Source organism: Maniola jurtina, chromosome 1, assembly GCF_905333055.1.
Source record: "Maniola jurtina chromosome 1, ilManJurt1.1, whole genome shotgun sequence".
Lineage (NCBI taxonomy): Eukaryota > Metazoa > Arthropoda > Insecta > Lepidoptera > Nymphalidae > Maniola > Maniola jurtina.
Genome location: NC_060029.1, coordinates 13,331,859 through 13,354,667, shown reverse-complemented (window position 1 = coordinate 13,354,667; position 22,809 = coordinate 13,331,859). Strand labels below are relative to the sequence as shown.

At 36.9% G+C, this 22,809-nt stretch overlaps 1 protein-coding gene and 1 long non-coding RNA gene across 2 annotated transcripts in view; both read right to left on the bottom strand.

The window, feature by feature from the left end:
• The window catches only part of LOC123877000 (protein Wnt-6), a 45,654-nt gene that overhangs the window by 21,000 nt on the left and 1,845 nt on the right, over positions 1–22,809 (bottom strand). Inside the window, exon 2 of the mRNA XM_045923518.1 lies at positions 539–759. Coding sequence (XP_045779474.1) covers positions 539–759 — 221 coding nt within the window. The remainder of the gene's footprint in view (positions 1–538; positions 760–22,809) is intronic.
• On the bottom strand, positions 6,385–21,402 carry LOC123877425. The gene is made up of 4 exons (XR_006798591.1): positions 21,392–21,402; positions 13,242–13,248; positions 10,379–10,382; positions 6,385–6,458 (listed from the first exon to the last, which is right to left on the bottom strand). It is a non-coding gene; the product is annotated as an uncharacterized LOC123877425 (long non-coding RNA).

Below are 22,809 nucleotides of genomic sequence, written 5' to 3'. Positions count from 1 at the left end.
AGTCGAAATATCGATCTTTCAAAATCATCATATTTATAGTGGTATGTATGTACCCGTAATTTATATTATAAGATGACTAACAGATGCTCACGACTTCATGCGCGTGGATTTAGGTTTTTAAAAATCCCTTGGGAACTCTTTGATTTTCCAGGATTTAAGTCACTTTCCAGGTCTTTAATTATACCAATACAAAAAATCACGTCGATCGTGACGTGATTGAAGGATAAACCAACAAACAGTACAATTGTACCTACTTTGAATAAATGATTTTGACTTTGACTTTGAAACAAACACACTTTCGCATTTATAATATGGGTAGTGATAATGAATTTTTTTTTCTGAAGAATATTAGCCATTTGAATTATGACTAACATTCCCCTTTCCCCTCCAACTAAGCGTAAAGCTTGTGCTAGGAGTGGGTACGACAATAGTGCAACGGGTGGAATTTGAACCGTCGACCTTTCGGATACTCCTATAACCCTTGAGCTATTGAGGCTGTAAATATTACAGGAATTAGTTATTAGTTGGAATTAGTTACCCCTCATGAGTATCTTCCTCATGCTCCGCCTCTGCGTAGTGCAGTTCCACCGGCGGTGCCTGAACTGGTGCGCGCACTCTGTCGCCCCCAGCGTGACTCCTCGACTGATTTCCTTCAGCAGACCAGTCTCGTTCTTGCAGATCTGCGCGAGCCGCCCGCGCGTGCGTCTGTTCTTCTTGCACACCATGCGAGGATCCAGGATCACTGCGCTGCCAGACGCCCTGCGAAACAATAACAAGACCTTCATAAGCTGCATCATCATCATCATCATCATCATCAACCCATCGCCGCGCGGCTCACTACAGAGCACGGGTCTCCTCTCAGAACAAGAGGTTTGGCCATAGTCTAACACGCTGACCAAGTGTGGATTGGTAGACTTTACACACCTTTGAGAATATTATGGAGAACTCTCAGATGCGCAGGTTTCCTCACCAATCGGAGGTCGGGGGTTCGATCTCTGGCACGCAACTCTAACTTTTCGGAGCTAAGTGCATTTTAACTACTTAATTAAATATCACTTGTTTTAACGGTTAAGGAAAATGTTATCCTATTAAGGAGTTCTTAATGGGAAGAATCGAACTCAGGCAGTAGGAAGTCGTGGTAGCCTTAGTAATAAGCGCATTAATATTGGAGATCTCAAGGTGCTAGATAATATGTTACCTCGCATAGGACAAGTGTAAATTAAAAATTTATAACACCCCCGACAAGTGAAGGTTACAGTAACTAGAAAAGAGCTGATAGCTTTCAAACGGCTGAACTGATTTTCTTGGATTATAGCTAAGAACACTCTCGATCAAGCCACCTTTCAAACAAAAAAAAACTAAATTAAAATCGGTTCATTAATTTAGGAGCTACGATGCCACAGACTTATACACAGATACACACATGAAACTTATAACACCCCTCTTTTTGGGTCGGGGGTTAAAAACACAGCGTTGGCAGACCGCCACTATTGAAGGGAGCCGCTGGATTTGGGCAGCGCGTGGCGCAAGATGTGGCGTGTGGACTGTGGAAGGACCCATGTAAAAGAGACCTAGTCCAGCGGTAGACCTCTAATGGTTGAAGAACATAATATTGGAGGTAGATATTTAGGATTACCAGTTTAAAATTAACCGGGTTATCTCATAAAATATTTTGCAAGGTGAGGATAATAATTATCCAGTTAGGTTATTTAAATACGTTTTATAGCTGATAGTAGGTACCAAGCAAGAAATTATAAACTCGTAAAAACTTAACTACTGTTTTATTATACATATTTTGCTACTCTACTTGGTTTTACGCATTTGTTTTAATTAATACCTACCAAGAATTTAATTACAATGCAATCACCTGTGAGAAGATACAATTAATAAGAGTACTCAACAATCTTGGCCGCCCACTCGACAATTCGAAATCAGAACACTCCTAATTACAGAAACAGTCGTAAAAATCGTCTTACTACAAGTAGTGTTGTCCGAAACCTCGAAACCGGTAAATATCGATTTACGATCCGCCACGGCGATCGGCGAGAGACGAGTGCCAGGTCGGTCGCGGCGAGTGATCGATTGTTTACTCGATAAGAGTTCATTGTCAGACAACCGAGTGCGAAGCTAGTTCGAATAAATTTAGAAGTCTTTAAAGACTTCACGGTAAACCGGGTCTCGGACGATACTGATCGATTGCATTACATTCGTTTTAGACTAACGACTCGATAATAGAAACGATTGTAGAATTGGATCCATCTCAGATTGTCGCGATGGAACTGGTTCTACTGAATAATGTATTTGATAGAAAATTCTATTAATTTATTTTCAAGTTCTACGAAACGAAGTATACGGCACAGTAGAGGAAATACATAATGGAAGATATAGTATGAAATAGTATTGTATATTGGACATAATATAATCGGGTAGGTAGATATATGTTTCAATGGAGTAAGTTTCGGCGAAGTTCTCAGTAGAATCTTGCCGGTTCTTCTCAATAGAATTCTCATTATCCTCCATGAAACAAATAAATTTAGATTTAGATTTTTTTGAATGGGCACAATATAATGAACAATATTAACTGACTGATTGGTTTTTAAAGTTCCGTAGTTAAATAATGAGCCCTTATATAATAATATGTTCATCCAGTCCATCTGTCCGTCTGTACTTACTCGTATGTACTTACTGTCTTAATACGCGTGTTCTGAGTTTTCTGACACGCACTTGACCAAAACTGGTGAAACACAAATAAACTTATTGTGTTTCACATTTTACAAGAACACAAAAGTACAGTTTAAGTATAAAACTATTGTTTCACAATCCGAGAACTTTTTAATTTAGGCCCGCGTCCTATTTCCTTGTAGTTGGATATTTTAAAATATCTGCATTTGTTTACAGTTTTTTTCATTCAGAATTGATTTAGCTCAAAATCAATTTATCCTTTTCCGATTGTATTTACCTAGTGGCTAAGAAATAAACCATATGGATGCTCCAGTCGATCATGTTAATTGATTTTGCAGTTACTATGAATTTTGCTTCAAATATACATTCGTCTATTAGTTACAATTTTTCGGAGAACTTGTTACTCATTGATCTTAATTTACCTAGAGTAGATTTAATATAAGCATAACTTTATTATATTTGTCTCTATAATTCTGTCTAACTTTTCAGGTCCACTCTGAGATTCATTCTCCGTGAAAGTAATATTATGTACCTATGTAAAAAAAATCATATACAAGTGTAAATTAAAAATTTATAACACCCCCGACAAGTGAAGGTTACAGTAATAACTAGAAAAGAGCTGATAACTTTCAAACGGCTGAACTGATTTTCTTGGATTATAGCTAAGAACACTCTCGATCAAGCCACCTTTCAAACAAAAAAAAACTAAATTAAAATCGGTTCATTAGTTTAGGAGCTACGATGCCACAGACAGATACACAGATACACACGTCAAACTTATAACACCCCTCTTTTTTGGTCGGGGGTTAAAAAAGATTCCGTCTAATTGAGAACCTCCTCTTTTTGAAGTCGGTTAAAAAAACTATTTTACAAATAGAAAATTATTATAAACAACAGAGACATCTATCAATAATAGTGACAATTAAACTATCAGCTATTAAGTTATTATTAAAAAATCATCGAACATTTTAAATCAAGGAAAAATTTGCTACATAGCTACAGATAAAGTCGAGAATCTTATTCACCTGCACTATTCATTAATTTTCAGCAGAAGAGTTCCCAGTAACAATATTCTATAATGAGATATAAACATCTAGTGATCGACCTGCGATTTTACTACAACAGTAAAAAATGCTTCAACAGTAAAAGTCAGAAGGCGGGTAAGTTACGATCCGCTCCAGTAATTCATGGTACACACGAAATGATTTTATGAACCCCATACGCCGGAGTGTTTACACCATTATGACAAATTTCATCATCGGAATTCTGGAGTGCGGAGGTTTTTATTACAACATTCTTAACGGTTACACACTCGATATTACGTGAAGTCAGTTCGATATTAGTGCAGCACTGATCGAATTCTCGATTTGTATTCGGTAATTTGTGCTGTGATTGAAATGGTAGAGTTTATGTCAGTGATAATAACTAAAAATTTAAAAACCTCCAATACAAAAAACCTCTATAAGATAACTAGAAACGAGCTGATAACTTTCAAACGGCTGAACCGATTGTCTTCGATCATAGCTAAGAACACTCTCGATCAAATCACCTTTCAAACATAAAAACTAAATTAAAATCGGTTCATTCGTTTAGGAGGATCGATTTGCAAGACGGTTTTCGATTCGAAATTCGATTCTTATACTTACATTTCCAGTATTAACTGTTTATTCATCAATATCAATATGCCAACCATTTGACGTCGTTAGACGTTGTTCCTTTGCATCGATCGTTAGAAAAACATCTAACGAATTCGTTACAAAGCTACAAAAATTGAATCAATCGAACAGGAGTGACACTTCAATGGTGCCCTGACGACACCGCGCGACATCCGTGCTGCGTAAGATACGGTTCAAATAAAATACACCTACCTAAATGACTATAAGATACACTAAGACCTCATTCATACGAGAGCTTTTTTTACGTCCGTTAAAAAAGCGTTGAAATAGAACAAATGCATTCCCAAGTATCTGTTCACACGACAACGCTTTTTAACGCGTATGCACAACGTCAATACCCGCCAACGCCGGGTTTTAACGCAACGCTTTTATAACGCTCGTGTGAATTAGGGCTGACTTGATCAATTCGAGAATTTTTGTATCTACCTACATCTAATAAGAACCTAATATTAAACGACCTTTGTTTTTTTTACCTTTAGAGTGAGGCCAAACGAGCGTAATTTTGTAAGTTTATACAAAAGTACAGAGTGTGAGTTTGTGAGTTTATACAGTTTCATACAAAAGTTCAACTCATTTTACGTCGCCGTGTGGCACGAACTGGACTTTTGTATGAAACCGAATGCAGCAGAAATTACGCGACTGACAACTCAAAAAATTACGTCCGTTTGGCCTCACCCTTAATCACTTTAAGTACTTGTTAAGATTAAGATTTCATATTTTTTGTCCAAAGCCCTGTAGGTATGCATATTTTTGACTGTGAAACCGATATCAATAAATAGAGCTATAACTACTTGGCTTTATATGGTTAGCTTATAGGTGGCTTTGTATGGTAAGGATTTTAAGCATAGATCCTTAGAATAACCAGAGTAACCGCATAAGGGTAAGTTAAAGTGGCAATGAGCGGGGCACGTAGTTCGAAGAACAGATATTCATTGGAAATCTAAGATGCTGGAATGACAAGCTCTTACCGGTAAATGCAGCATCGGTAGGCCACCCACTGGGTAGGTGGCCAGACGACATCAAATGAGTCGCAGGGAGCTGTTGAATTCGGGCGACATACACAAGAGCGCGGCGTGTGGACTCTCTATAAGAGATAGGTCTCATTAAGAGAGTCCACAACTGGACATAGGTGTCTAGTTGTGGACGTCTATCGGTTGACGATGACGACGCTTACATTAGGTAGACTGTTGCTGCGCACTCTCAGCCCTATCAACTACCATGTAATAACCATGAATATTTAAACAACAAAATATTCTATTATATTCTATTCATTGACGAAGATTCCTGCATCATTAATTGAACAACCCAGCGATTGCATTAATTGAATCAATTGAAGCGAGTGACGGTTCAATGCTGCCTCGATGACACCTCGCTACATTTTGTCCTGCGCAAGATACGGTCCAAATGTACAATTCATTGACTTGATGAAGCTGAGATTCCAAGCTTCTATGCAGCATTAGCATTTTGATGTATGGTTTTATTTAATGTTTATTCATTTATTTATGACCTCTTTACTCGCCCTTTAGTTTGTTGGAACGTTTAGTTCTGCCATCCTTTTGCTGCAGCTTCAAAAACGGCTAACCCCAAAAGCTGAGTTGTCGCCAAAATTGTAGAAATTTTGAAAAAATAATAGGTATTTAAAGAAAAGTATGCTTCTGTGAACTCGAAGGACCGTTTGAAAGTTTGTCAAGTAATCTATGGCACTAACAATCCATACTAATATTATAAATGTGAAAGTGCGTACATCTGTCTGCTATACGTTTTCACGCCCCAACCGCTGAACCAATTTTAATGAGGGACAGATTTGGGGTACATCCCGGGAAAGGATTTTTAGGAAGGCTACTTTTATCCCGGAAAATGGAAGAGTTCCTACAGGATTTAAAAAAAGAAATCCACGCGGGCGAAGCCGCGGGCATTCTCTAGTTTGGTATAATCGTAAAAAATGCCTGCTCACGCGCCATTTTAACTTTATGTCAACATGACATTTGACTCATAAAGTTAAACTACGATTTTAGTCCTTACTTTAAAGGTGAACCGTACTTTTGACATGACAGTTGACCCATAGAATTAAAATGGTGTGGGAATTTTTTACGGACTATACTACATATCTCATATTTTGTCTAAATGGTTTATCAAACACGCTATATTACTTCCCAGGTAGCTGAATACAGGCGGCACTACACCGTGGCATGTAGAAGCCCCTACAAGAGACCTATATAATAACCACCAGTGGATGCCCATTGGTCGACGATGACGATATTTAGCCATAATCATTGGGGCATCAAGATAAGAAATGGAGCACTTTTAAAAATATAACCAAGGAGCCAAGAAGTAACAAACTTTGTCGATTTTTTCTAAATCATTACCAGCGCTTACATTAATTGAATCAGTTGAAAGCGAGTGACAGTTGAATGGTGCCTCAGTGACACCTCCCGACATTCGTCCTGTGCAAGATACGGTTCACATGTATGCGACACCGGGACTTGATCGAGTCCAGATTCCAAATTGTTTTTACTTGTTTATGGTCATGGTATTTTTTAATACTTAAGAGTGAGTATTAAAAAGCAGTTTCATTTGTGATGCCCTTCTGAATCAAAGACAAATATAATGCAATTGATTCCTGGGGAGATATCAAAATTGTTTTTGCAATGTAATGAGAAAAATCCTTCATGTATTCTAGAGAAATCTCTCTAGGCACGATCTACTAGTACAGCTCTTTAATAAAAGTTTTTTATCGTAAAAAAATTTAATGAATGTATAATGATAGGTATACTTACATCAGGGTATAACTATAACTAACAAAAAGAAAACCTACATGCCAAAACAAATGAATTTATATTCAACTACATAATCTTTGCGACTTGTCCGCATGGATTTAGGTTTTTAAAAATCCCGGGGGACCTTTTTGATTTGCCGGAATAAAAGATAAAAGATAGCCTTTGTCATTCTCTAAGATTCAAGCTAAGTATCTGTATGAAAATTGGCTAAGCGAATAGAAGGTAACAGACTGACAAAGTTTTGCATTTAATATTAGTATGGATTTGACTGATCAATATATATTTTCTCGTCATACGAAGCAATGTAATTGCAGTAAGCCCATAGATTTCCGTCAGTTGTTAATTTTATGCATACACATTGGTACACACGTATCTGTATTCTTGACATGATTTCATTATTATATTTAAAAAAGGAATTTCACCTTGCAACTACTTCGTGCAAAATAAACACTGAGTTTATATACAAAAATACATCAGCATAGTGTGAACACTAAACATGGAGAGTGTGATGTCCATAACAATATAATATTTAAAATATATCTTAGCACATCATTATACGTGCCCCAAATGAGTCAGTAAGTTTGTTTCGTATATTTGCTATAATTATTGTCACACCGTATCTGAAAGTACAGTTACGAAATACGTCAATGAGCAGTTTCAGTTTATTTTGGCTTCAATTTGAGCGTATCTTAGCGACAGGAGTTTCAGTTAACTAACAAAATGCTATCGTGTTTGCCCCATTGAAATTTCAACTTTGTAATAATAGGCTTAGAACTGATAATCCTGTAAGTGGAAAATCGATGGACTATAGCCAAATCGGTGACAAACCTCTGTCTATCCAGACGAATAAATTAGCTGTGATAAGTTGTATGTCAATTAATTATTCTTCAAAGCACCATCTGGTGTGAAAGTCGGCAAAGCAGAGCGAGGAAGTCACGATGTATAGGTGACTTTTAGATCGATAACATAGTATAAACATTAGTGGAAGTGTAGTGATTTGAATAATAGTTATGAGGGTAAATATTATGTACCTAGGTACTCTAAAAAAGGTACTTTCTAGAGAGTAGAGCCAAGAGCCGTTGATGCTCTTATAGGTTTGGCGTTAAAAGTTAAAGTATGAAACCGCGTAGTTCTGAATACATTCTCCAAAACGATTGGATGTTGGGCCAACTCCCTTCGGCGGTGCTTCCACTAGATTTCAATATGGGGTTATTCAAGGGCCCGATCAACGAATTCCAGAAAAGCCGGAAAAGCATTGGCGGTTTCTCTGAAGCTGCAAGTGTTCATGCGGTAGTCACTTCATATCAAGTGGCTTACCTGCAGAAAAATTAGTGTTTGGCTTTTTATTCTAATCAGCTTGTTTGAAAGTAGGTGCCTATTCATTTATTTTTAACCCCCGACCCAAAAAGGGTGTTATAAGTTTGACGTGTGTATCTGTCTGTGGCATCGTAGCTCCTAAACTAATGAACCGATTTTTATTTAGTTTTTTTTTTGTTTGAAAGGTGGCTTGATCGAGAGTGTTCTTAGCTATAATCCAAGAAAATCGGTTCAGTTTTTTGAAAGTTATCAGCTCTTTTCTAGTTACCGTAACCTTCACTTGTCGGGGGTGTTATAAATTTTTAATTTACACTTGTTGGTTTAAGTATTTAATCTTTTCTATATTTTCAGTCTTTGTTCAACACCGATGTTGAAGCTTAAGGACATAATATCCTGATTTACCACAATAACACTTGGCAAACGGCAAAGTTATTTGCAGCCACTAATTAAAACCATTTATTTGGCCCACTTTTGTCTCTTGATCTTGTATCTGAATGTGAAAATTGGCCGCTTTTCTTAGTTCATCAAACTAATTTACGAAAGCTATCTTTGTTTCGTGGATCAAATGACCAAGTATTTCTTTCTTTGTGATGAAGCTGATATTATCAAATAATGGCATAATTTACCTACTTTCAATTTTAATTAATTAGTGTTTACTGTTAACTAAAAAGGTGTTAGTTTTTAAATATTTGTTTAATATAGCATGGAAGAATGAATAATTATAGATTATTGTTAAGTATGATCTTGACAATATAATAAAATAAAAGTTATAACGGTCTAGGTTTATATCTATCACTTTATTTATGATCTGACTTGAGCAAAGAAAAACATTTTTTCTTTTCTATTTCTTACTTTGAATTTAAAGTTTAAAGAAAAGTTTAAAAAGTAAATTCACACAATTTTCTAGAATCCTCCTTTAGGTCCTGATTCGATCTTTCCAAAAATATTCTTTCAAAAGAAAAAAGTTTTCATTTCCCGATTTCGATAGAAATTGCAGTTTTCTGATTACTGGTAAAAAAAACCTTTTTAGAGGAGTAAATTAGAAGGAAACACTCAGGTATACTCTAGGTACAGTATAATATTATTTACTTCAGAATCAGGTCAGTGACACCTCACGAAACCGACCTACGACAATACTTGGCGCATGACTCGGGTCTCCATTACACTAGACCAGCCAAATCGTATCTACAAATTAATTTCTTCTTTAATCATCTCTTTTGCTAAAAGAGTAAGCACCCACTTTCTTTAACAGCATATTATTTTACTTTTTTTTTCTAAGACATATTCAGAACAGGTATAGGTAAGTACCTATTCTGTGAAAGTTTTTGGAGTAGGTAAGTGTAATTCTCTTAGCCCCCAAATTCGCCCAAGCAAAACCCTGGCTTTGCTTGGTGAAATTTTTTATGGGTTTCTTTTTTATAGAATCTAGGTAGGTTTTATCGGTATTACAACACCGATATGCAAGATCTAAAGTTCTCAATCCGAAAGTTATCAGTTTCTCAGTTTATAATAATTTATATAAGTAGATAGATGTGAATTGTTTAATAATAAAATAAGTAGTACCTACGATACGCTGAATAAACGAAAATTAAAAAAAAGCTATCTCAGATGTTTCCACAGCAAACCTCAAGAGGAGGATGTACCTAAGCTACGTTTAAAAGTTCGAAGCCCATAATCAAACCACATTGAACTAGTTCATTTAGCACCGCCGCTAGTGCGATGGCCTGTCGCACACGGCGGCCGCATATTTGTGCTGCGCTTAGCGAGCCCCCGCTAACCAGCGTGTCGTTCTGATACAGAGCACCATAGACTAAGCTATCTAGTAACATCGCCAGAAATGACAAAGAAAACAATCATTTGTGCCTAATAAACTAATAGAACTTACTACGTTAACCAGCGGTCGTTCTGATACAGATCACCATAGACTAAGCTATCTAGCAGCATCACCAGAAATGACAAAGAAAACAATCATTTGTGCCTAATAAACTGATAGAACTTACTACGTTAACAAGCGCCAGCGTGTCGTTCTGATACAGAGCACCATATGCTAAGCTATAGTTATAGCAGCATCACCAGAAATGACAAAGAAAGCAAGGATTTCTGCCTAATGAACTGATAAACTTGAGCTGTATTTATACCTACTTGAGCTGTAGCTAACCTAACCTAACCGGCAGCATCACCAGAACTTTTAAAGAAAACAAGGGTTTATTAGGCACAAGTCTAATAAAAGAATGCAAGTCGCAGCATCTTCGACAAATCACGACATGGCGCCTCGGTCCTACTAGTACCTACCTACCATACTAATCTTATAGTTTAGAGGAATAATCGCTGACAAAGTAAATATACCTACTTAGATTAATGAGAACAAAATGAATAAATAAGACATCCAGATAGTGGGTTTGTGTGTTGAGCATAACGTGCAATTACAGAACTTGACACTTGTATCAATAATGCAAATCAACTCCTCGGAAAACCCTACCTGGATGTGTCAATTGCTATCAATTAACATAAAAATTTAATTTTCTATTGTCCTAAGCGTTAAAGCCTCCTTAACCCCTCTGATGTTAATATAATCTGTGTCCACATAAGTTTCAATGAACAGAGCGCTTCATTGTGCGTAGCTCCAGCAATTATCGCGCGCACCCATTATGGACGCAAACTGTGGTGCTAAAACGATTTATTATAATCTGTTGTCGATATTTGAACAATATGTAACCTATAACCTGAATAATATTTCAAATTCATATCCACACTAATATTATAAATGAGAATGTGAGTCTGTTTGTCTGTTACATTTTCACGGCCCATCCGTTTAACCGATTTTGAAGAAATTTGCATGCGTAAGCTATTTTTTATACCTTTTTCTCTAAGTTTTCCCGGCGGTGCCCCAATTTCTGAAAATCTTAGTGGGAGTCTAGAAAAATGGGGGTAGAGAAAATACATGCAAAATCAAGTTTCTAGATCCAGCCGCTTGAATTAGACATTGATATTTCAATCAGTCAGTTTTTTCTTCTGTTATGTATGTTTCATGGGATATGAGTTTCCGTATTTGAAGGACAAGAATTGTGAATTATAAGTACTACGTTATTCTATACCTTTTAATTAAAGAAGGCAATTGGTCTTACCATGCAACAATGATCATGCAAACATTAGTGAGGCTACATTACATACCTATCTAACTAGACTTGAAAGCGGACAGTCGTAGCATTAGGTATACAAAAATACAGTGACATTTAATCTGGTCTAAAGAAGTGTAAAATTATCACTGGCACACAGACCTTTCACGTCCCATAACGTTTTCGAAAGCGTAAAAAACGCCAACAATGGGCCGCGTAGACCCAATTTTAAACAGTACTAAAAACATGTCTATGATGCGACCACTAAAACCTTGCGACAACATTGCTCATCGGCGCATAATATTTTAAAAGTGTTTGCTCTTGCACAGTGACAAAACTATCTAGTCTGACGATTGTAGGCTGTTGACAATTGCACCGGACAACTTTATATTAACACTTGAATACACCTCTAAATCTTAGGTATTAAGGTAGTCAATGGAATATTTTAAGGGTGAAATATGTTGGTCTGGCGGTAATGGTAATGATGTTTACAGTTAAGTCGTCATGTAGTCGCTAATCGTGTCGAAGTCGCGAGTTAGCGCCTCGCCCGGTGTCTGCAAACATTGTCATTCATTGTCATCCCAATGAGAGGGGACGTGTCCTGATGTATGTACACGCGTGGTCTCACGACTGGCGACGCGGGGGTGGTCATACAGTGGACCAAAGCTACTTGTGATAATGTAGATGCAATGTAAATGTTGCTGTGACACATCACTACATTTGGCTTAGTTTGCGAAAGAGGAGCTGCAAATTCAAGAAATAAAAATACATTGTTCCTGTTTCGACATCAATGGTTCCTAATATAACACTTGAATACAAAACATTGTTATTAGCTATAATTAATAAACTCAGTGCCCGGTAAAACCAACTGTGGTTTTTGTGGCGCTGACTGTAATAAAAAGTCTCTGTATATTTTAAATGTAAATAATAATAAATAATAAATAAAGTATAGGTATAGCGCATAAAGGAGTAGGCTCCTGTGGTAGTGGCGTGGTGCCAATCACTGAGCTCTCGCGTCACGCACCGCTCCACTAACGTTCGAACCTACTCAGGCGTTATTCTTGTACCATAATATTTTGTATGAGATGTGCACAATTTTGACAATTTTTACTGTCACTGGCCAAGTAGAATTCGCAAACTTCACGCACCTTTGAGAACACTATGAAAAAATTTCAGGCATGATGGTTTTCTCACGATATTTTTTGAGCACCCCTTGTTATTGTATTTTCTAGTTATAAGTTTAGTTGTAATTCGGTCTTAACATCAATTGTATTTTTATTTTATTATTTTGTTTAGCTAAATAAACTTTTATTTTCTTATTTAATTATTTGTCTTTCCAGTTACGTAAGTGGCAGGTTGGACTGAAGAAAACGGAGGCTTTTCACTAATTAATTTTATTCTAAAACTATCTTATCTAAGTGACAATGTTGTTCACTATATTAAATTAATGATAATATCTCGAAGTAATGAAAGATAAAATATACTTCCTTAAACTCTGCCACCGTGCTCTCACACATTCGTAATATTAAGTACGTTCTTCGTACGGCTTCAGCCATCAGCCTATTTTGCTTGAAGCCGAATGTTTAGCCAAAGGCGGTTTTTTTGGCCGAAGATGACAAAGAGGAAGTTTCGCTTGGACACCAAAGTTATGTAACTATACTGCTACCACATACATTTTAGCTGTTTTGCCAATAAAAATAATTTTTACAAATGATGATAAAAACAATACAAAAAAATTATAACACTGCTTGATATCAACCGTGTTATTCTAGGTCAGATAAAATGAGATTTCTAATTATTAGACAGTCATCCGTCAACTTTAATGTGATTAGGAAACCGGTGGCCGTTTATACCACTCGACAAATCAGCACCTATAGTTAATTAGCTCTTGAATGCGATCTCACCGTTACCGAATGGTAAGTGACGATCACTGAATAAAAGTTGACGAGGTAGTTGGGTATAAGGTCTGTATCTGACATACATCTGTCTCGTTCGAACTTAAAGAAAAGTCTGAGCATAGTCAAAGTACCTACGTGGTTCTCACATCTTCCTAAGGTGACTATGAGATAAGGTTCTTGAATCTTTTTGTATGACTCATCGATTGTGCAACAAAGTGAAAAAAAGTACGGTTACCTCAATCTAAGATAGTAGCGGGCTAATCTGGAAGTAGTACCTTTGCTAATCGGTGTCTACGTGGCAGAAGGTTGATTCACTTTTGTGGCTTGTTTTGGTGGCATGGCTTTTCAGTCTAGTCACGGTCGAAACTCTCAGATCGGACCAGGTTTAATTCGGATCTTTTGACTTTCTTAATGTAGTAAGTAGTGTAAAATTGTGCAAGTAAACGGGAATAATAGCTACCTAGTTAAGTTAGTTAATTTTACAAGTATGTTTTAGTCGATATCGTATCGTAGTCGTCCGGTAGAAACGATCCAAATAATGTGACTACACTGTTGTTATATAAATAAGTGAATTTACAGCAATAACATTAAAATGTATGTCAGATTATTAATTCTAAAATACGAGTTAATTTTTTAAATGCTACCGTTTAAAACACTTCTAAAATGAAGTTATAAAAATACCAAATCTTAAGCATAAATGCAATAAAATTAAAAAATGTTACCAAACACTGTCGCCGTATTAGATCGGATGGTTGTTAATGTAGAATAAATAAATTAATTACCTCATAAATCTCTTTAGATGCTGTTTCAAGAGCACTCATTAAGGAGATTTGTCCGATATAATGGAAATGACGGAATTATTCAAATATTATTGTCTAAATTTGTGATTAGGTATTTGGATGTAGGCGCCTTATATATTTTCACGATTCAACTTTTTGTATGAGTGTTTTAGGGAAATTGGGCAATATCAATTTGTTAATGGGTTTTTTATTAATGTATTTTAATAAATTGGCTGTTACTTGTAACTTGAAATTAAATAAATTTTCAAAGCAATTTTATATAGTTGCTGTTGAATTAAAAGTTCTTATGGTTTACGCTGTAGGTAAGTAGTACATTGAAGTTCGTCCAAAAAATAGATACAGGCTACTCCAGTACTTATTTAAACAAAGATAAGGTTGTATTTTCTGCCTAAAGAAAAAATATTAGTACCAATAACTTATTTAGAATAGAATAGAATAGAATAGAGATATTTTTTATTCAATAAACTCTTACAAATAGGTATACCTCCTTTTGAATCGCCAAAACCATCTACCACTGCTGCGGAATCCCTTGATTATATTACCCTTGTGTTGATTTATTACAACTAGGGTAGGCAGTACTTTTATACCTCTATGAGCTGCATGCCACTGGTAGTAGGTATATTTTATGCTATTATATCTTGGGTTAGGTACGGATAGATGCCCCACTTTTTTAAAAAGCCTTCTAATTTTAAAAATATTAATTTGACCTGAATGATTCCTGTTCATATAGGTACATTGGACTTCCTTTACAGGCACTTACATATTATATAGGTCGCAATATTGGTCTTATCTATAGAGCACACTTTGACTTTGCTCAGCCTTCAGATACTGTTAGAAAGAGACAGCGTTATATCGCTGGCATATCTATCTCGTTTTGACTGAAAGTTAAGTCTGAGTAAAGTCAAAGAACGCTCTATAAATCTCAGCTTAAGGGCATGAAGTCAAAGTGCGTTCTATAGATTTCAACCTTAGTCCCGTTGGCACCCTTCGGGTACGGAACCATAAAAATTAACCTCCATTAGAGCCTCGATAGCTCAACGGTTGAGGAGCGGACTGAATTCCGAAAGGTCGGCGGTTCAAACCCCACCCGTTGCACTATTGTCGTACCCACTCCTGACACAAGCTTCACGCTTAATTGGAGGGGAAAGGGGAGTATTAGTCATGATTAGCATGGCTAATATTCTTTATAAAAAATAAAAAATAAAATTGTTCCAGTTAAAATTATTATGAGCTCTAGAATTTCTATATGATATTCTTCTGTGTAATTGAAAGTGTTGGCGTGTATGTCAGATCCGCTATTACACCGGGTAAATTAAAATAAAAAGGTAATTAATTAGGTAATCGATGTTTTAGCTTTATATCAAATCGTGGGCGAACGAAATCGATCTGAGACGTGTACATATAAAGTGTCTTTAGTAGACAGCACATGGTCTTAGATCTATGATAGCTTTTGACGTGACAACGTCTTATAGTTCGATAGAGCCGGCTGCACGCACGAAAAAACATGACTCATGCGGCGTTACCTCGCTCTGAGGCGTTCCATGTAAGGCTTGAAGTGCAAGCGAGAGCGCGGAACGAGCGACAAAGAAGCACAATCGGCCTTTGTTGTCACGTTCAACTATCGTCAGTAAACCGACTTTACAGACAACCAATTTTTTTTTAATTTCAACCATCTTTAAAAATACGCATATATTTTACTGTGCTCTTTGTAATACTTATTTAAGTATTTTGAACCCACCAAGTTGGTTGCAAAGACTCACAAGTTCATAATGCTTTCACTGTTAAATATTACGAGATCTCTAATAGAGTCAAGTCCCTAGCTGAGCTTCGATTTGTGCTGCGCATCATAGTGCCCCTGTCTCATGTCAAAAGTATATAGCTTTAAGTATAGTTCTTGACTGTACCACATTTATAACACTATATAACAAATAACTTGACCTATAAGCCTGACTCTACAAACTCTAAGTAAATGGTCTTGGTAAACATTATGGCTTGTTGAACTACGTCATAACCTATCATTATTTTAAGTCCACAAGGAATAGTTTGTATGACAACCACGCAATTGTACCTACTTATTATTTTAATGGACAAAAGACGGAGATATAGAAAAAAAGGGATTTTTGGATTTATGAAATTCTTTTTTCCTTTTAATTCATGAAAAAAGCGTACCAAAGGCGCCACCCTCATCAGTTCGCCTTTTTAACCGACTTCCAAAAAAGGAGGAGGTTCTCAATTCGTCGGAATCTTTTTTTTTATAGCTGTATTTTGACGCCTGCCATTGAAAGTAAGGCTCGCTTGTGTGCGTGTTTTTTCAGCAGGCTAATTTTCCATTAATTAATTTAATATTGTTCCTAGTTAGATAACTGTCTCGATCTGTGATTCAGCCATTGATATAGGATAGTGGGTATATACGACAGATCACGAATAAAATGACATCGCTTAAGTGGTCAGGTTTTTTAAGATAAGAACAAAAATATTTACTCTAAAATAAAACTTAACACCTAAATTTTTTATTATTGCTTTTCTTTTTCAGGCTGCTTTTGGATCACTTATTACAAAATCCTTTAGATACTCATATCGCTGGATTCAGCTTAGAGTTAAGTCTACAAATTGTCATATTCTACTCTCTAGACAACTAGTTTTCATAATGTTCCCGATTAATATAATGACATCATATCATCAATATGACAATAATATGACAAGCGTCATATCCAAGTCACGCAGTCTGTACACACATGAGCCACTCCCACGTTGTCTGTAGATCAACTTTTATAGTCAATGATTCAAATGAAAGCCTTGATTGGTTAAATGATTAAGCGTATTACATCAACTGGATTGAAATAACGTCGATACTTGTATCAATCAATAATTCCACTAATCTCTTTATTTGAGCGTCGATTTCACTTTTTATTTTGCTTCTCGTTTTTTTTACAGTACAAGATACCATACATACTTAGACCATTCGTACCCTAACTGGGTCGAGTCATCAAGTAATTTAAAAGACAGAGTAACAGAACAGTCAACCATTAGTCGCACCCCAAGCTTCTCTAACAAGAGCTTACCCAATGTAAAAAATATCCTCAATTGCAAAGTATATTATCACCATTGAGCTTTCTATCTTAGGCACAACGCACACCCGTAGAGTGGAGGCGCAGGCTCAGGCAACATTACTCAAACTAAGCTTTTATTTACTTTGGCACAAAATGGATTCCTCCTCCAGCAGCGTTGCGCTGTATGCCCACTCGCGTCCAATGGCGGCATGTATCTTCGTGTTTTGTTTTGGTATAGGTACGAATTTCAACCGTTTATTAAACTTTATAAAGCTGAATTTAGGTAAGTACTTATTAAAAATGCTTGGACTCCACTCCGTCTGTATACATCGACCCTACAGACGTTTTAAGAACTGTATAGTTGGCGACACTTTTCAATTGCCACAGCCCACAATACAGCTCGAAGGCTAGACTTTTTACTTCCAAAAAGATTTGAAACATGCACGAGAGGTCATCTCAGATGTGCAAAAAAGGAAGTGTTAAACGCTTTAACATTAATATAATAAAAAGGTGAATATAAAAACACGAACATAATGTGCAGTTTATCGCACGGCTCATCTTAAACCTTGGATGTAATCTAATTGTCACTGATGCTCCAGATACTTCTTGAGACGTGACAATCGTGTTAAACTACTTACTTTTCATGACCACGATCCTATCTGGGCGATATAAAATTGGGAATTTGAATGGTTTTACTTTTATGTGTGGGCAAAGCTATATCTTGTAAGTATAGAAGACGTATAGTTTAAATAAAAAAATAATTAAACTTAAGAGATCAACAAAGTATCTAATATTTTCCGAGTAAACTCTGCTAAAGTTATAATTGTTCTCAGTAATAAGTGTTTGAAAATAAATTCTCTGAATAATTAATTATTTTCCGTCATAGAAATCGAAAGACATTCAAATATACAGGTACTTTTGAATCGTTGAATGCTGAATAAAATAATGCAAAGCTTGTTTTAGGATAAAATAGATTTTTTTTAACGAAAACCCTATCAGTAATTCCATCTCTACAACCGTTGGGCCATTGAAGCTATACCTAAAGATATAAAAGGAAAAAGCGAACGAGTGACTGACTGATCTATCAACGCACAGCTCAAACTACTCGACGGATCTGGCGTTCTATGTAGTTCGATCTATTATACCTAACGTACGCCACCAATTCAACCAAAAAGGGGTAAAATAGGAGTTTGAAATTAGTACAGTACACGCGTACGAAGCCGCAGGTATAAGCTAGTTATAATATATGGTAAATTATCGATCATTAGCGGGTAGCTGTTGATTTCATTAGCGAATTTAAATCGTAAAAAAGCTAATAATGCCCCATCCGTCATTGGGAACGATTAATCAATCTGTCAAAGCCAGTCTCGGGGAATTAAGTAATTCCTCTCCATCATACTTTGTATAACCATTAGCGAAATTTGTTGTCATGTGGCACGTATGAACATATGAAGCCTTAGGCACTACGCCCACCTGCAGAGTGGAGTGGAGTTGAGCCGCTGTTTTTATTATCAACTGAAAATAAGCTTTATATGTTTTGACATAGCGGCAGACGCCTTTTGAATATTTTCCGTGTTTTGTTTTCATTATACCAATTTCAACGGTAGGTATGCCAAATCCATACTAATATTATAAATGCGAAAGTGTGTCTGTCTGTCTGTCTTTCTGTCTGTCTGTCTGTCTGTCTTTCTGTCTGTCTGTCTGTCTGCTACGTTTTCACGTCCCAACCGCTGAACAAATTTTAATGAAATTTGGTACAGACTTGGAGTACATCCCGGGGAAGGACATAGGCTACTTTTTATCCCGGAAAATCAAAGAGTTCCTACGGGATAAAACCGATATCCACGCGGGCGAAGCCGCGGGCATTCTCTAGTATATTATAAAGGTGAGTTTAATTTGCTATCAAAAAATAATAGTCTCTAATCCACTGACCTCCACCGTAGGTATGCAGCGGAGAAGAAGGAGATATTATACTCACTTTCTCCCGCCTTTAGGAAATAGGGGCAAACCTGTGCTAGTTTAACGTCGGCGGGAGACGTCTCAGTTGCATATCCGGGATACCCGGGATCCTGAGACGCGGACGCGGACTGTGTTGCTGGGGTTTTAGTGTGTAGGTATCTTGTGACTGTGTCAGTGAGTCCCATATACCCGCTTTTATGCGGGATGCCTACCTAAGTGCATTTTCCCCAGCGAAAAATAAGGTATGCCCCAGATCTTATGATGAACTTTCGGTATAGATTTTACAAGTGACTAGGTACCGACTCTCTATACTTAATATTATAATTTTCCCTTCCACTTTTAATACGGATACCTTCAAGTCAAGAGTGAATACGTAGCTTCTAGGCAAGCGCGCTCTATCTAAAACTGCATCATCACTTACTAGCAGATCTGATTGCAGCCAAGCGCTAGTCTGTAAATTAAAAAAACCCGGCCAAGTACGAGACAGACTCGCTCACTGAGGGTTCCGTACTCGGGTATTTTTCCAAAATTTTGCACGATAAATCAAAAACTATTATTATACATAAAAATAAATAAAAAATCTGTTTTAGAATGTACAAAGCCCTTTCAAGTGATACCCCACTTGCTATAAGTTTATCTTACTTTGAAAATTGAAACTTTTTTTTAATGATGTAACCACAAATTCGCGGTTTTCAGATTTATTCCTGTATCGGTGCTATACCTGCCAAATTTCATGATTCTAGGACAACGGGAAGTACCCTATAGGTTTCTTGACGACAGACAGACAGACAACAAAGTGATCCTATAAGGGTTCCGTTTTTCCTTTTGAGGTACGGAACGCTAAAAAGCATTTTGAAAAATTCCAACGGGATCTTTAAAACCCAACTTCATGGGACAAAGTCGCGGGCATAAGTTAGTGTAGTATAAAAAGTTACACCGTGATCATCGCCTTACGCATCAATTTTTATCCCCGGTCTCTAAATTAAGGCTCTTGATTAATTGCAAATTAACCTCCTCTCCCCGGCGGTGCACGTCCGATATGACTTTATTGAATTTCATGCCCGCTGATTTATGTGAGGGATCACGAATTTATTAGCGGATAAAACATCGATTATTATAAATAATAATAGTGTAAAAAGGCCTTGTGAGCAATATTTTATATTGATGCAGGTTGACTTGAATATTCTTCGTGTTTTTTAACCCCCGACACAAAAAGAGGGGTGTTATAAGTTTGACGTGTGTATCTGTGTATCTGTGTACTTGTGTATCTGTGTATCTGTCTGTGACATCGTAGCTCCTAAACTAATGAACCGATTTTAATTTAGTTTTTTTTTTGTTTGAAAGGTGGCTTTGATCGAGAGTGTTCTTAGCTATAATCCAAGAAAATCGGTTCAGGCGTTTGCAAGTTATCAGCTCTTTTCTAGTTACTGTAACCTTCACTTGTCGGCGGTGTTATAAATTTTTAATTTACACTTGTTGGTTTAAGTATTTAATCTTTTCTATATTTTCAGTCTTTGTTCAACACCGATGTTGGGGCTTAAGGACATAATATCCTGATTTACCACAATAACACTTGCGCTCTAGCGCTGCCGATGTTGTGCGGAGTCTTTTAAGCCTAATTATAAATATAACCACAACTTCGTCCGCGCGGATATACTTATAGGTTTTTGAAAATCCCATGAGAATTCTTTAATTTTTCGGAACTATCCTCTGTTTAATCTCTGTACCAAATAGACTGATACCCGTGACTTCGTCCACGCGTATGCGTTTGTGGGTATGTGTGGGTGTGTGCTCGTGTGTGTGTGTGTGTTTGTGTGTGTGTGTATGTAAGTATGTTGGTTACTCGATCTCGCAAAATCTACTTAACAGATTAGGCTATTTGGAATAAAGATAGCTTATACCCTGACTCAACCCAAAGGCTACCTTTTATTCCGGAAAATCAAAGAGTTCCTACGAGAATTTTACAAATCAAAATCCACGCGAACAAAGTCGCGGGCATCAGCTAGTTTATAATATTAGTATGTATATATTTTCAATCATAAAAGAACCAAAGTCCCGGACTTGGATTACACCATGTCAGCAGATTCCGACCGGTGCTTATTGAAATCGCGATGACCGTGTGAACGATGCTACGCCGGCTTGTCTATGACTACGCGCTGGGTTTGCATGCGTAACTCATAATATTAGGTATATCCATACTTCCATATTAATATTATAAATGCGAAAGTGTGTCTGTCTGGCTGCTACGTTTTGCGACTCAACCGCTGACGCGATTTTAACGGGTACAGAGTTAGCTTATATCCCGGAGTCGGACATCTACTAATTTCTTTCCCGGAAAATCAAAGAATTCCTACGAGATTCTTAAGGGTCTATCCGTTTAACCGATGTATATGAAATTTGGTACAGAGGTAGCTTACGCCCCGGAAATAGACTTCGGTAACTTTTTATCCCGGAAAAGCAAAGAGTTCCCACGGGATTTTCAAGAACCTAAATCTACGCGGACGGAGTCACTGACATCATCTAGTATTTCTATAATTCACTTTGAAGAAAGAGTTGAATTACCTACTCAGCGGGTGATGGAGAGAACTATGCTTGGAGTAACGCTACGTGATCAAATCGGGAATGAAGAGATCCGTAGAAAGATCCCTATTTATCATGGTACTAATTATTTGATGTCAGGTACTAAATGGGTACTAAATCCTAGCATGGCTTCCAAATTCGCTCATGGTCCAGCCATCCTGTTCACTATCGACGATGATAATGATACTTCTTTGTGTTGTCGCTACACGTGAAGCTTTGTAATTCAGTCATTGTCAGAAATCGATGTGTAATTACACTCTCAAATCAATCATAACCACGACATAATATAACTGGTACGAGCGACATAATTAATGCGACCCGACCAGTGTGCGACCACCATTAAATCAAATCAGAACAATAAAAAGGCGAGCGGCCTACATTTGGCACCATCGTACGAGTAGACACGGATTAGCCCGTGCAGAATCGCCTTTATTGCACTTCCCAGTTATAAATCTCGTAATAATAACTAAATCACCAAGTTCTATTAACTGCAGGAATTGTAGACCACCACAAACTCTAGTATCAACCTAATTCTTAAAAAAACCGGCCAAGTGCGAGTCAGACTCGCGCCCTGAGGGTTCCGTACTTGAATATTTTTTCCGACACTTTGCAGGATAAATCAAAAACTATTACGCATAATAATAATAAATATCTACTTTAGAATATACAGGCAAAACTCTTTTATATGATACCCCACTAGATATAGTTATCTTACTTTGAAAATTGAAACACATATTAAATTTTTTTTCTGTGATGTAACCACAAATTTCTGGTTTTCGCATTTATTCCTTTACTTGTGCTATAAGACCTACCTACCTGCCAAATTTAATGATTCTAGGTCAACGGGAAGTACCCTATAGGTTTTCTTGACAGACACGACGGACGGACGGACGGACGGACAGACAACAAAGTGATCCTATAAGGGTTCCGTTTTTCTTTTTGAGGTAGTTACGG